General features: G+C 45.0%; 1 protein-coding gene across 1 annotated transcript in view; it reads right to left on the minus strand.

The window, feature by feature from the left end:
• Window positions 1–10,915: 10,915 nt before the first annotated feature.
• Window positions 10,916–16,166, minus strand: part of XRCC5 (X-ray repair cross complementing 5) — a 91,815-nt gene continuing 86,564 nt past the window's right edge. The window contains exons 20-21 of the mRNA XM_075933031.1: window positions 13,837–13,908; window positions 10,916–12,589 (exon numbers count right to left, since the gene is read on the minus strand). Coding sequence (XP_075789146.1) covers window positions 12,575–12,589; window positions 13,837–13,908 — 87 coding nt within the window. The 3' untranslated portion in view covers window positions 10,916–12,574. The remainder of the gene's footprint in view (window positions 12,590–13,836; window positions 13,909–16,166) is intronic.

Genomic DNA, 16,166 nt, shown 5'->3' on the forward strand with positions numbered 1-16,166 from the left:
AAATGAGGGAAAACAGGTAACCAGAGCCTCACTCGACAGGGCTGCTACTGCTCAAAGAGAAGAGCCTGGAGCTTTGCATGAGAACAACTAAAACACGAGCTAGCAACCACCAGAGGAAGCTGACATGGGCTGTTACGGAAGACAACAACGTGCATTAAAAAGGGGATCTCTGTCAAGCAGTGGGATACTGAGACCACTGCGTATGATATCAGTATCTTCGCAATGTTTTCTAGTGTTCTTCCTGTCTGCCTGTCCCCACTTCCTTCTTGGCTTACACCCGGACAGCAAGCTCCTGCAGGCAGGGACTGTGTCTTTGTGGCATCTTTGGGGCTCTGGTCTAGACTCAAAGACATCACAAATAATTCCAAGCTTGTTTTCCCAGGCACGAAAGCTATGTCGTCCTAGCTCAAAGAGAGGATCAGGTCCTTGTTTCAAAGGGCGACATGCCCAGTGTGAGATGCCATTTTGTTAGCTGCTGTGCACCCACAGCTGAAAACTAGGTTCAAGGTGGCTCACACTGAGCACCCAAAAATGGAGAGACTCCACATTTTTATTATTTCTCTTGTGGTTTCCTGAAACCGGGCTCAGGGCTCCATTGAACTTAGTAGGCACGGTACAAGTAATTAGCACTGGGAATAATACCCTTTAAAAGGGCAATGCTGAAAGAATTATATCCCACCCTGCTGATCAGAAGACTGTGTTACTCTTTTTCTTAGCCATGCTATGGAATCTTTTCTCTCTTCATGGTGAAACCGCTTCCCCACCTCAGAGTGCAGAAGAAGATGAAATCCCTATGGACTAGCCCTCTGGCATGGGACCACTACATGAATCATTTGGCCTTTCCCCAACCCACCCATCTCATGGTCTTCTGTAACCACCACTGGACAGATTTGAATCTGGGACCTCTGGAACTTAGAATAGGAGCCTCTACCCTCTGAGCTAAAAGCCAGCTGGTTCTCAGCCCCTGCTGTAGAGGTCTCTTGATCTTAGCTGTTGCTGTGGTCTAGATGCCACTGCATGGGACAGCAAACCACACTAGGGCTATGTCTACACTCGCGGCTTCTTGCGCGAGTAATATGCAAATGAGGCTAAGCGTGGAATATCGCCGAGCCTCATTTGTATACCTAATGAGCCACCATTTTTTTCAGAAGAGGCTCTTGTGCAAGAAGGAGCATCTAGACTGCCCATTCTTGCGCAAGAAAAACCCTCTTGCGCAATGCCGTTCTTCCTGAAGAGTAATAGGTGTAACAGCATTGCGCAAGAGAGTTTTTCATGCGCAAGAAGGGGCAGTGTAGATGCTCTTCCTTGCGCAAGAGCCTCTTCTGAAAAAAATGGTGGCTCATTAGGTATGCAAATGAGGCTCGGCAATATTCTATGCTTAGCCTCTTTTGCATATTACTCGTGCAAGAATCCGTGAGTGTAGACATAGCCTAGGTGTGTGGGTTACACTTCCATGCTGGCCAAATGGACCAGTTGAAAAACCCTCTTTTTGTCTGCAGATGATGGAGAATTGCCTCAGTCTGGCTGTTTTGCTCTCAGCCATACAGCTTAGGAGAGGCAAAGGGTTTTTTGCTGGTCCTCTGCAGCAGGGATATTTTTCACCTGATTGGAAACTAACACTGATCATTTGGCTACATGCTTTTATTAGGTGGAAGAAGGAAGAACCACACACGCAGCTGTAAAAAACCCAGAGTGCAACTTTGACAGCTGTGTTACCTCCGTTATGTCTGATCCGTATGCTTCAAGCAAAGAGAGTTCTTGGCTAGGGCTTGAAGAATGCAGCACAGGAACCTTCCCAAGGATTTGGGATCTCTTTATTCCTGTTCTTAGACAGCATCCAATAGAAAATGTTTTCCTGTTATGCTCCACACTGGAGAAATGTCTGCATCTTCTCTGAGATCTTAGAAACTGCAGCATCCACGCTCTCAGAGGAAAGAGAAATGACAGTTATTTGATGGAAATAATAGCTGGTAATAAGAAGAAAGTGAAAAGGGAATGTTGGTAATAAGAAGAAAGTGAAAGGGGAGGGTTAGGGAGGAGGATAAACAAGAAAAACCCTTTGACTTGGTACATAAAGTAATTTGAGATGCAGAAAGCTGCAGTGAATTCAGCAGGTTAATAGGAGAAACGCAACATACTGCGGTGAAAAGGGGGAGTACTGCCTGCATTAACACAAAGAGAGGACCTACAAAAATGACCAGAAATGTAATTTCTGTGCTCTGAAATAAATCGCCAAGGAAAAATACAAAATCTGTCCAAACCGAAAGGTAGAAGTAATGAAAGCCAGTTAACTGTTTGTATCTCAGAGGCCCCTTGTGCTAAGAGCTTAGCCGAAGTTAGAAACCATGACTTTGTCATTTCTTTTAGCAAGCTGCCTTGCAGGTCAAAGGTTTTGTGGCGTTCTGATGGCTCAGTGAGATGTGGCTTGTAACCCTTCATCTCCATGTTTATAAAAGTATTACTAGCCCTGTTTGGCCGATGGGAAAAGCACAGAGAGGTGAATGAGAATTTTATTATTTGTATTACTGGAGCACGTACGGGCAAGTCACTTGACTAATGGTCAACTCTTTGACTCTTAGTCTACTGTCTCATCTCTATGACCATGCTGTCTCCAATGCTTACAGGACAGAAGGTAGGAAAATACCAAAGGGATAGATGAAGCAAAATGCAGGACAATGTAGCACTTTAAAGACTAACAAGATGGTTTATTAGATGATGAGCTTTCGTGGGCCAGACCCACTTCTCTCAGGGCTGGGAATATTTACATAATCTATCCAGATCTAATAGTAGGATAGTCACTTTCCAAGGCTTAGGATGTTAGCATGGAAAGAGGGTGGGAAAAGACTAATGTGCATCTCCAGAGCTGCGGATGGTTGCTATTGATATACAGTATTTCCCTCCACACTTGAACCCCATTGTAGGAGCTGGAATGGCTTACAAGTAGGTTTTTAGGTAAAGAGAGGGGCCAAATTCATCCCTCCTGCTGCTACATTGACTCTCAGTTAGCCATCTGTCGAGTATCTGCTGGGAATTTGCCATTGTCTTTGGTAGGACATTGGGCTGGTTGCAGGATACTGTGTTTTGGTGGCTGAATGTCTGGGTGAGGTTGTCCTGACGTCAGATGAGTCAGCACCAGCTTTCTAAGCAGGGCTCTTGGAAATGAGAGCAGCGCTAGTTTTTATTGGAAAAGCTGGTGATTAGAAGTGGCTAAACGAGAGGGATTCAATTGCCCATTCCGGCTGTGCGCAGGGCCCAGGTTTTAAAAAACCATGCAGGCTTTCAGGGGCTAGACAGACATGTGGCGGGTGAGGCGAAGGCAGCTGGGAGACCAAGAGACTTAGCAACAGAGTTGACCAGCAAAAGGCAGGAAGGTTGGGTGGTGTGATTTGCACAGGGCTGGGGGGAGAGGTTGTGTTTTGTCCTTTCCTTAATTTGCAGGTGTCATGTAAGTGCTGAAGGTTGGAATGTCGTTGCCTCAATAATGCCATGAAGGCTGCTCAGTGCGTCTGTCCTTGCAGCACCAGTGTTATCAGTACTAACAGCAGATAATTCAGTAGCCTCTATAAAGAAAGACCACAGGCATGGTTCAGGGACAAAGGTACTAGGCCTCGTACAGGACTAGCATCTGATAGGATCTACAGGTACATTAACACAAGTGGCAATGAGCATTCAGTTATCAGTGGGAATATCTGCTGTCCCAGGAGCCACAGAATACTAAGGTGAGGTTCTCCAATGTATGTAGACTGAGACAAACTGCTGGGATGAACAACTTCTGGATTTCATGACATTTGTTTGCTTTTCCTTATTCCTGCTATCTCGGCTACATCCCTATTTACGGTTCTGTCAAGCCACCTTATCTTGTACTGAAAAAAGTGTCCCTGTAGTAGCTTTCTGAAGTGTATTTGCCTATCTAGCGTATCATTATTTTGCCAACATCAGGCTTACTCTGATTCAGGACTCAAATCTTGTACCAGGCCCTGTGCTCTCTCTCTCCTACTGTACCGTACGAGGAAGAACCCCCAATGGGAGGAAAACGGCACACCGCTTGTACTACCGCTAGCTCTTCCTCTTCCTGCACCTGGCGGGTCCCATGCCAGAGAGGCATCCTGATCTTGGAGGCTTCCACTCTGACCCTGGACTTGACTTGCTGGGATTGCTGCCTGTACATCTCTGCAGATGAAAGCCAGGCAGTGAGGAACCACCCAGGGTGAGAGCTGCCTGTTGGTGCAGTCCCAGGAACCAGGCAAGAGAGCCGCAGGAGGAGGCAAATCTTCACTTCACAGCATCCAGGAGTGCAGGGACTTAATCACAGGACATGTGGAAAAATTGGGGACAGAAGATGCTCGTTGAGTAGAGCAGCACCCGAGGAGAAAGGCGAACCTGCTGCTCGACAGGGAGACTGGCTGCTGCCCACCCCGAGTAGAAGGCAGTGGTCTACCTTTCACCCGCATCCTCCTGAATCCATCGCGGTGAAGAACCAGTCTGCTGTCCTGGCAGAATATGAGGAACAGACCCCGATGGCTGAGGAAGAAGAGCTGCCTGTCCCCAGGCAGGGAAGCACAGCCACTTCACCCAAGAAGAGGGTGCCACTGATCGACATGGGCACATCATACAGCTGGGTCTGAGGATGAGCGGATTAGCAGTGTGTACAGGGTCTGGGAACAACGGTGAAGATGTCAGGGCCCAGGAGATGTTCTCATCAAGCTCTGAGTTAAGAGTAAGGGTCCACGCAGGGAGATGAATGCATGGGTGTACAGATGGTGTTGACGCTTCCATTGACCATGGAATGCTAGCTAAGTAAGCTAAGAAGGTTTACTGGGAAGAGACTGGTTCCACCTAACCAAGAAGGGGAATTGCATCTTCAGACACCAATCCACCAACCTAGTTAAGAGGGCTTTAAAAAGGTTCAAAGAGGGAAGGTAACAAAGGCCAACAGGTAAGCCTAAAAAAGGTGACCTTGACCGAGGGGCGGGAGGAGGGAGACATGGAAATTGACAATAGCGTCATAGGAGCAAGAAGCAGGAAATCAGTGCAAGAATCCGCTCATCATCTCACATGTCTATACACAAATGCAGAGAATAAACAGGAAGAATTGAAAATATTGATCCATAACTGAAATCACAAAGATTTGGTGGTCTAGATAAATAGGGGGAAAAGGGTGATGTCATGAATCAGGAAGAGGAGGTAGATAATGCACTTAATTTATTTTGTGTATATAGCACACAATTCCTTGAGTGGGAGCCCCAGAACTATTATAAACCAATTACAAATTAAATTCGGTCATTTGTACTTCAGTCACAAGAAAATACCGCCTTTTGTAAGCTGCCAGCCCTGTCACCTCCCTGTGAGCTCAGAGTCAAGCTGGGCTCCTCCTATTCTTGTGCATCAGCAAAATAATGTAGGTTCTTCAAGCCAAATGAGGCTCTCCGTGATACCTAGGCAACCACAATGTCATCAAAGTACAATATCAGCACATGGCTGGTGAAAGGGATTGGACTGGATTCTACTCCCTCTTGTGCATCAACAGACTGTACGCGCCATATCAACCTCTTTTAGCTGTGTTCGCTCTACAGGACTAAGGGGGATAACAACCAATAAAACTTACCTTAGCAACATACGTAAGTGTGTATATGCAGAAGGAAAAGCTTTGATTGGTGGAGGATTTTTCACAGAATACCCTTGTGTGCTGAAATGTGACTAGGGTTTCATTCAGCCTAAGAAAACCATCTGAATGAAGAGATTTTTCTAGTGCTTATTTTCATAAATATTATTTCAGTCATAAGAGCAACAAAACTCATCAGTATTTGCTGCAAAGAAAAGCATAACCCCTCGAACATAGAGGTTTCATTCCAAATGTGCACAAAAACGAAGCTGAACATCCAGCAAGTCCACATTTTGAGAACTGTAACTTCTATTGTTAGGCTGCCTCATGTTTCCGAAAAGGCAACGAGGAGTCCTGTGGCACCTTAGAGACGAACAGATTCATTAGAGCAGGGGTTCCCAAACTTTTTGACACAGGGACCAGTAAATCCATTCACGAGCTTTTGGAGGACCAGTAACATTCATTTGCATATTTGCATATTCATTAAACAAATTATGAATATTCAAATAAGTTGTTTCTGATCCTCCCAAAGCCCCCAGTGCCAGCATTAGCAAAGTTTTTGATACAGTCACACACAATATTCTTGCCAGCAAGTTAAGGGAATATGGATTGGATAAATGGACTGTAAGATGGATAGAAAGCCGGCTAGATCAGGGTTTCCCAAACTTTTTACTTTAGTTGGAACCCGGTTTTTTTAGTAGTTTTTTGCAGCCCAAAAATATAAACGCATGTAAAAAAAAATAATGAAAAATGAATACATTTTCAGTTTTTACCTGAAACCTGGGCCAGGGCTTGGGGACCCGGCGCTGCATGGGCACTCCAGGAGGTGGGAGCAGGACCAGACTGGGGGTAGGGTAGCTGTCTAGGGTGCAAGGAAGGGTAGGTGTCCGGACAATCTGGTATTTGAGGGTTTTGCCAGGTGTCCGGACAATCTGGTATTTGAGGGTTTTGTCTGAGAAACAAATTGAGAAATTACCAGACACACACAATGTCAGGTATGTCCTAATTAGGTACGTTTTATTATAATTAGGTGTATCAAGTCCTTAGCTGCAAACTGCCTGGATAGTACATGTGCTCACGCTGCCTGAGTGTGTCTACCTGCCAGGCAGTTCGCAACTACTCGAGGGAGGGTATGTGTGGGGCAAAATGGAATCCCCAGGCAGACTCACTCCTCTGCTAGGGTCTGTAGGGTCTGCATGTGCCCAGGTCAGTCCCGCTCTCCCCTCCCTTCTCCTCCTGATCTCCCAGTCAAGCCCTGCTGCTCCTGTCCAGCCCTGCTTCTGGCAGCCAGTTCCCCCGCCTCCCACCAATCTCCCCCATCAGCCCTGCTCCCCCAATGACCCCCCCCCAACCAGCCCAGCTGCCCCTCTCCAGCCCTGCTTCCTGCAACTGGTTCTCCCGTCCTCTTCCTCCTGTTGTCCCCTGGCCAGCTCCCCCGCCCCCTGTTCAGCCCTGGTTCTGACACCTGCCCTCCCCGATTTCTGCTGGACAGCCCCACTGCCTCCAACCCTGCTTCCGCCACCGGCCTGCCTGTCCCCCCCCATCTCCACAGGATAGCCCCGCTATCCCCAACCCTGCTTCCGCTGCCCGCCAGCCACCCACCTGGATCTCCACGGGACAGCCCTGCTATCCCTAACCCTGCTTCCACCGGCCGCCCACCCGCCTGCCCTGATCTTCGTGGGACAGCCCCGCTCCCTCCAACCCTCCTTCCCAGCAGCCAGTTCTCCCTTCCCTCCACCACCACCTCCTCCCAGCTTGTCCCGCTCTGCTCCCCTACCGACAGCCACGCTGAGGCCCGGTATTTTTTTTCCAGCAGCCCATAGTTTGGGAAACGCTGCATTAGGGCATAAGTTTATGTGGGTAAAACCCACTTCATCAGATGAATTGGAGTAGAAATTAGAGAGGCAGACCTTTCAGAAAAGGCTGTTTTTCAGCCCTCTACAACTTTTTATTTTGCTCCATCTTTAATGTAGTTGCCTTTTTCTCTTGTTGTTGTTGCATGGAAGATTGAAAAGCCAAGGCTGTTTTCTTAAGCATAAGGCAACCTAACCCTCTGAAGCTTTCAGGTTTGATAACTAAAACCAAGAATCGCTCAAGCTGCATACAACCTTAACATGCTCTTCCCAAGGCTGGCAGGTTTGCTTAGTGTAGTTTACCCAGGGGACCACTCTGCCTACTTAACAGTGCTATAAAATGCTATGTATATATTCTACACAACCTAACTGTCAGGGTGGTGAAACACTGGAATAAATTGCCCAGGGAGGTTGTGGAATCCCCATCTCTGGAGATATTTAAGAGGAGGTTAGATAAATGTCTAACAGGGATGGTCTAGACAGTACTTGGTCCTGCCGTGAGGGCAGGGGACTGGACTCGATGACCTCTCGAGGTTCCTTGCAGTCCTAGTATTCTATGATTCTATGATTCAAAGAACTTGGGATGGGTTCTAGGGGGATAAAGGATCTTCTCATGGCATGTTTCCTATCGCTACTGATAAAATGTCATTCCAGAGTCTATTTCTACTAGGTATTTCTCATGATGGAAGGTTAAACTAAATGAAGGAGCCCTCAATAGTTCAACAAGAACCATAGTACTTCACCCTTTGGCTAAAATCAAGTGTGAAATCAGTTTGCTGAGTGCAGGGTCCTAAACTAGAAGACCCGTGAAATCTCTTCTAGCCCTATAAGTCTATGATGTGTCCCATAGGCTGTGTCTAGACTACATGGCTCCGTCGACGGAGCCATGTAGATGAGGGTTGTAGGCAAAGGGAAATGAAGCGGCAATTTAAATAATCGCCGCTTCATTTAAATTTACACGGCTGCTGCGCTGAGCCGACAAACAGCTGATCAGCTGTTTGTTGGCTCAGCGCGCTAGTCTGGACGCTCCCGCGCTGACATCAAAGCCCTTTGTCGGCAGCCCCGTTATTCCTCGTGGGATGAGGTTTACCGGGGCTGCCGACAAAGGGCTTTGATGTCGGCAGGGGAGCGTCCAGACTAGCGCGCTGAGCCGACAAACAGCTGATCAGCTGTTTGTCGGCTCAGCGTGGCAGCCATTTAAATTTAAATGAAGCCACGATTATTTAAATCGCCGCTTCATTTCCCTTTGCCCAATAAACAAATCTACATGGCTCCGTCGACGGAGCCATGTAGTGTAGACGTACCCATATTGAGGGACTAAGAATTATCTAGGCTGTCCCTGACAGATATTTATCTAACCTGGTCTTAATCTCCAATGATGGAGATTCTGCAAAAACTCACCTGAGAGCAAGGAAGATTTTGCTAACGTCTAACCTAAACCACCCCTGCTGCAATTTAAGCATTGTTTTATCCTCAGAGGTTAAAAAGAACATTTTTTCCTCCCTTCTCTAGATAACATCCTTTTATCTATAGTAGATCCTCAGAGTTAAGAACCCCAGAGTTATGAACTGACCAGTCTGCCACAAACCTCATTTGAAACTGGAAGTATGCAATCAGGCAGCAGAGACCAAAAAAAAAAAAAACACAAAAAAACCCCAGTCTAGTACTATGTTAAACTATTTAAAAAAATCAAGGGAAAGTTTAACAATAAAGATTTGAGAAGGCAAGGGGAACTGCTCCTGTGCTTGTTTCATTTAAATGTAGATGGCTAAAAGCAGCATTTTTCTTCTGTATAAGAAAATGTCAAAGTTGTATTAAGTCAATGCGAACGTTTGTCAATGTAAACTTTTGAAAGAACCACAAATTTTGGTTTAGTGCAGGGGTGGGCAATAACGTTAGCTAGGGGGCCACTGCAGAAATTTTTAAAATGGCTCCAGGCCGTCCCAGTAGGGTCGGGGCCAGGATACTTCTGTGCTTCCCTGCCCACAGACCTTGACTGGCCTGAGGGCAGGGGGAGCGCTTGAAGTCTTTGCCCCCCGCCCCTCCCGAGAGAACCACCAGCTGTTCTGAACAGTTAGTGGTTCTCTCTAGGTGCCCGCACTCCTTGCAGTGGGAGGAGACTTTGCACGCTCCCGCTGCACACTCACAAGCTGATCAAGGCCGGGGGGGCGGAGGAAGCATGGGAAGTCTTTTGCTCCCTGCCCCCACCCTGCACGGGGGTGCTGCACTTAGAATGGAGCGCCCAGCTGAGCAGCAGCTGGTGGTTGACTCTAAGCACTGCATACCCCTTGCAGGGCAGGAAGAGAATTTGAACATGCTTCCCCGCCCCCAGGTCAATCCTCCTGCCCTTCCCCCATCCTGCAAAGAGCACACCACATTTAGAGTCAATCGTCAGGTGCTCAGCTGGCAGTTGACTCTGAGCGCCGCACGCCCTTTGCAGGGCAGGACTGACCTGGGGGTGAGGAAAGCATGCAAAGGCTCTGCAAGGGCGGGTGGTACTTAAAAGTCAATCCTAGCGGCTGACTCTAAGCACCAGGTGCCAGTGCTAGGAGAGGAGACTTTGTGCGCTCCCCCGTCCCCAGCTCCTGATTGGCCTGGGGACAGGGGAGCGGCAGGGCGTCCGCAGGCCAGATCAACCCATTTGGCAGGGCGGGCCCAGCCCGCGGAGGCCCTTTTGCCCACCCCTGGTTTAGTGTTATGAACATTTCAGAGTTAAGAACTTTCATTCCCAAGATGTTCGTAACTCTGAGGTTCTACTATACTTGAAAACTGTTATGTTCCCCCTCTGTCTTCTCTCTTCCAAGCTAAACAAACCAAATTCTTTTAGCCTTTCCTCAGTGGTCATGTTTTCTGACCTTTAATAATTTTCGTTACTCTTCTCTGCACTTTCTCCAATGATTCTGACCGTTACGATGGAAGGGTTAGAAACAAGGAAAAAGTTTCAGGTACTTTGTAGGAGTTCATTTCATTTCATTTAATACCTTCCTTAAATCGTTTAAATCTTTGCTCACCGTCTCCAGATCTAGCAACTCTCAGTAGAAATGTGCCATCCAAGCAGCAGGGTATCCTGTGGGATACCACCATATTGACTCATGTATGTTCATTGTTTGTTTTTAATCCTGGCTCACAGAATGACTTCGAAAGCCTTCTGTGGGCCTGGCCAAGACCCTGGAGTGCCTCAGTAAAATAGGGATACCTACCTCGTAGGTGTGTTGCAGGGCTTACTGTTTGTAAAACAGATGACAGAATCACATTTGACATTTATAGAGGGCTTTTCGTGTTCAAAGCTAGCTTTGTTTTCAATGAAAACTGTACAAGAGACTACATTTATTAGGCAAGCTCCAGTCTTAAGAGGGTACCTGAACGTTCATTATATACCTCTTGCAAAAAGGTAGGAACAGTCTAACATGAACTGATTTTAGAGAAGGCCAAAATAGGTGGAAAATAAAACACCGTGAAATATTATATTAGCCATTTTTTAATATGAAAACTAAAAGCCAGTCAGTGGATTACATGGAAATTTGACATGACAAGCGAATGGATTTGTAGCCAGTTATTTCTTATTTACAATTATGAAAAATACATTCTGGGGGACACTTAGGCTCTGGTGATTTGGCCATCAGTCAAAGCTGCCAGCTGGAGAGCCAACTTGGAAGAAAGCCTGCAGAAGTCATTCTGAACTCAGTGTGAGTGGCCATCTTCCATATGGGTGACCCAAAATGAGAAAGTAGGGGGGAGAACACATTCCCATGTGGCCAGGAAGGGAGAGGAAACACTTGTGTTTCCAGAGCCTAGAGTCATTCTACAAGTGCAGACATTCCAAACTAAAGCCGATTTTAAGCACAGCCTGGTCTTACAGATTTCCATTGTCTCAGCACCCTTCCATAGGTATGTTTATGTTAAAATAACAAGATGGCAGTCTGAAACATGAATAATGCTCTAACTAACTAATCCCAGAAAAAGTGTTTGCAACAAAAGTCTATCACTGGAATAACTGGTTCCAAGCAGAATTCAGGCGTTCTCTCAGACCTAACTGATTCCCTATCTTCACTCTAGTTGTGTCAAGCATTGTGGGGAGCAATGTGTCTTATGGACACAATCATATGTGTTGAGTACTTTTAATTTTTTTAAACTCTGAAAGATTTCTCTGCTGCTCATTAACAATTTGCTGCAGTGAACAAGAGGGAAACAACAATTCATTCATACATTGTGTTCACACTGAGATAGGGAAGATAAATGCACCAGTTAAAGTCTGGAGACAACCTGAATATGTGTCAAGCAGCAAATAAGGCCTTCAAATACATTCGAACAAGAGAGAACGTGACAGATCAATGGTGATGATCCTCACTGAAATCGGCAGAGACTCAAAAGTATAATGAAAAGTAACTTGTAAACAACGCTATTACTGTCCCAGGCTGGGAAAGAAAAGTGAAACAGAAAAATAAGAGAATAATCACTGATTTGGATATGCTGTGATAAATCAACACTCTAAGAAATATTTTGCTGGGTACTGTAGATTCAATTTTATATTTTGAGTGAATACATTATGCCACCGTGGACTGGACATTTTTTAAAATTGTTCTTTTTTAGCTTTTTTTTAATCCAAAATACCCACTTGTTTTCCCTCTCCTGATCTGACAGACAACATGAAAAGTGGTGTCTTTCTTTCTGAAGAAGGAATCTACTGATTTACTCCTACTAAAAGTTCCTTTATATTACCTTGTGATTTCACTTCGACCTCCATGTTCTGTTCTCTCCAAACAATACTGGTGCCAGTGATATCAGACAGTAACACAGGCCCTCATTAAAATTTAGTGGTATTTAACTGGAAGCTGAAATATCAGAGCAACTTTACAGTACTGAGTATGAAATAACTTATTTTTAGAAAAAGATGTACTACAGAAAATGTATAGAAAATTGAAATAATCTACGTTAACTCTTATACTAACTGCTGTTGAGTCAGCTCTACGGTTTAAACCAAATGAAAATGTCTTTGAAATTGATGTTCTTTCTCAAGACACCTCTATCAACAGAAGAATGGACGAGCTCTCTTCTCTTCAATAGTAATTTTGTGCCCCCTGCCACACAGTTCTTCAGAGATCCCCATAAGTCCATCCACTTACATCATGTCCAGCTGCAAAAGAAAATGACATATTTGGAATAGGAGGCACATGCTTAAAATTATTGCTCTCACAAGCTGGACAGAGATGGTAATCAGAAAACAAAATATGTACAGCCTAATGAACTTGGATACACGCTATCTGGAAAAATATGAAAGACCTGTGGAATACTTGTACTCTAAGTCTTCATGACTAAGCAGAGAATCAGCCAAAATTGTATTACCAGAAAGTTGTAAATGCAATTAATAGGGTTTTTAGTTAAGCTGCCCTATTTTAAGACTGGATGGACTATCGGCTGAAGCGCTGGAGATGTTATATTTGTAATGACTCAGCATGAAAAAGAAAAAAAATAAGAGAGAGGCTGAATTGTTTATACACGATAAACCCATTAAATGCTTGAATTTCAGCAAGCCTATCTGTACCAGGTCAATTGAGCAGATTAAAGTATGTTTTTCTTAATGGTTTTTATTTTTCAACCCACACAAGTAACTGCTCTGTAACTCCGGCCTTCTGAAGTGTTGTTACGTTAAACTATAACAATCTGCTCTCAAAAGAGCAGCTTTATCGGGGGGGGGGGGAGGGGGGGGGGGGAGGGGGTTCTTAAAACACTGGAAAGGAAAGAATTAATCTACATGAACAACGCAAGATAACACAGTCCAGTGCCTGCCGCTATGAAACTATGTATCTGGTTACATTTACAATAGCAACTAAGTATTTCATGGGGGTTCCTTTGTGCCTTAATTCCTTAGTTCAGGGGTGTCCAAACTTTTTTCAAAGAGGGCCAGATTTGAAGAAGTGAACATGCGTGAGGGCCGTCCCCGCACTCTCAGCCCCAAGGCGGAGGGCCCGCAGGGTCGGAGGTGGGCGGAGAGCGCAGGGCACGCTGGCCTCACGGCGGCCCGGGGGCAGGGCGAACCTGCAGCCGAGCGGGGGAGCGGGGCTGCGGACGTGCCCTACAGGGCAGGCTCTAGGACAGCGGAGGCCATGGGCGGCAGCGCGGCCGGAAGCGGTGCACTGGGCGCGCCAGTTCAAAAGAGCGCCGGGGAGCCAGGAGAGGGGGAGGAAGTGGGGGCCGTATTAAATCGGAACACGGGCCGCAATTGGCCTGCGGGCCAGACTTTGGACATGCCTGCCTTAGTTGCTTTCTGGGGCACAAATCCATGGCAAGTCCTCATCCCTGTTGATTTTAGAAGCTCATCTCTCACTGAAACAATCCAGCTACTTCAATCATGAAGCCCCACCATGCCTTCACAGTACTTACCAAATCATCCACATCCCCACCTTCCCCGGCTACTGACGGAGTTTCAGTTGGTTTTTCTTTGGGGGCCAAGAACTGAAAACAAAATTCATTTGCGTTACGGAGACAAAATTCAGACACTTTCCATTCACTCATTGGAAAGTATTTTGATAGGTTTTTTAAAAAACACACATGTGATCTGAGAATTCCATATAGTAAAGCTCCAATAATTACTACTGATGTTTTGTTTGAGTTTCCATCCCCTCCACCAATCTTTAACATTTTAAAGACAAGACTCAGAAAATGTAGTCAGAAATAAGAAAGAAGGCTCATATATACAGGGAGTTTAATAATGTTCTGACCAATAATGTTTGCAGCTATGAATGCTTAAAAACAGGGAGGATGTTATTTTTCCCTTCATAATGTATACCTGTGAAAATCAATAAATTATAAATTTTTGCAAAGTAAAATACAAGGACCAAATCCTGGTTCCACTCAATTAATGACCTGAATCTGAACAAAACCTCAAATGTGTAGGTGGTTAGACTTGTATTCTTTATCAAATAGATCTTTACCTAATGAATGTACCCAAACATTCTATCTCATTAGCCAGTGCAAATCACTAGATGCCCTCCACAAACCATAAAAAAGGGGTCAAAGAAACTAGTTCAGACACTATAATAATGAGGCCCATATACAGACAGCACCTAATGCGTAGCTATCTCACAGCTATTTCTCTCTCTCTATTAGCTCCCTTGCTTTATACAAGCTAAAAGTTATCAGCAATAATAGCAAAGAAAACACAAAAACAGAACATGACTTATAAAAATTGTGCTCCACTGTCCAAAAATCTTACTATTAGTTACTATTATTTTAGCAATTAACTCAATGGAAAAAACAGAAATCCTCTCCCATCCTTACAGCTGGGTCTCTTAAACTAGATTGTACGAAACATTTACAAATATGTAGCTGGCATTAACCCTGCCCTAGAGAGAAAGCAGCAATGTGGATGAGCTAGACCATCTAATATTACAGGTCTTTTTCCAGCATTGTCTTCTGTAAAATAAAGGTGCTGCAACAGTGGCTCTAGGTGAGACAAAAAAAGGAAGCTTTTTTCTCTGAAAAGAATTAAACTCAAAAGAGACATGTTCAAAATACTCGTTTGAATTTTTAGCTGGTTTTCATTACATAAACACAGCTGGCTTCTGAAACAGATCTCTGATTATCTCAGATCTTCAGACACTACAATAAGGGGGAAACATGTAACCAGAAAGGGGAGATAGATATGGTGGGGGGATTAATGATGCTAAATATCTCCATTCTCCCTACGTCTGCAGTGTTAGATGTGTAAAGAAGGATATCAAAAAACAGATACAAATCAGAAACTTAACATGGGGGAAGGTACCTTTGTTATCTGTGATCTGAGTATTATCCAGCTCTATTAAGACAGCACCTCACACTTTAGTCTGTTCTATCATAGAATCATAGAATACTAGGATTGGAAGGGACCTCGAGAGGTCATCGAGTCCAGGCCCCTGCCCACATGGCAGGACCAAGTACTGTCTAGACCATCTCTGATAGACATTTATCTAACCTACTCTTAAATATCTCCAGAGATGGAGATTCCACAACCTCCCTGGGCAATTAATTCCAGTGTTTAACCACCCTGACAGTTAGGAACTTTTTCCTAATGTCCAACCTAAACCTCCCTTGCTGCAGTTTAAGCCCATTGCTTCTTATTCTATCCTCAGAGGCCAAGATGAACAAGTTTTCTCCCTCATCCTTATTACACCCTTTTAGATAGCTGAAAACTGCTATCATGTCCCCCCTCAATCGTCTCTTTTCTAAACTAAACAAACCCAATTCTTTCAGCCTTCCTTCATAGGTCATATTCTCTAGACCTTTCATCTTTCTTGTTGCTCTTCTCTGGACCTCTCCAATTTCTCCACATCTTTCTTTAAATGCGGTGCCAGAACTGGACACAATACTCCAACTGAGGCCTAAGCAGCGCAGAATAGAGCAGAAGAATGACTTCTCGTGTCTTGCTCACAACACACCTGTTAATACATCCCAGAATCACGTTTGCTTTCTTTGCAACAGCATCACACTGCTGACTCATATTTAACTTGTGGTCCACTATAACCCCTAGATCCCTTTCTGCCGTACTCCTTCCCAGACCGTCGCTTGCCATTCCGTATGTGTGAAACTGATTGTTCCTTCCTAAGTGGAGCACTTTGCATTTGTCTTTATTAAACTTCATCCTATTTATCTCAGACCATTTCTCCAATTTGTCCAGGTCATTTTGAGTTATGACCCTATTCTCCAGATTAGTCGCAACCCCTCCCAGCTTGGTA

This window comes from Pelodiscus sinensis, chromosome 7, assembly GCF_049634645.1.
Source record: "Pelodiscus sinensis isolate JC-2024 chromosome 7, ASM4963464v1, whole genome shotgun sequence".
NCBI classification, from domain to species: domain Eukaryota; kingdom Metazoa; phylum Chordata; order Testudines; family Trionychidae; genus Pelodiscus; species Pelodiscus sinensis.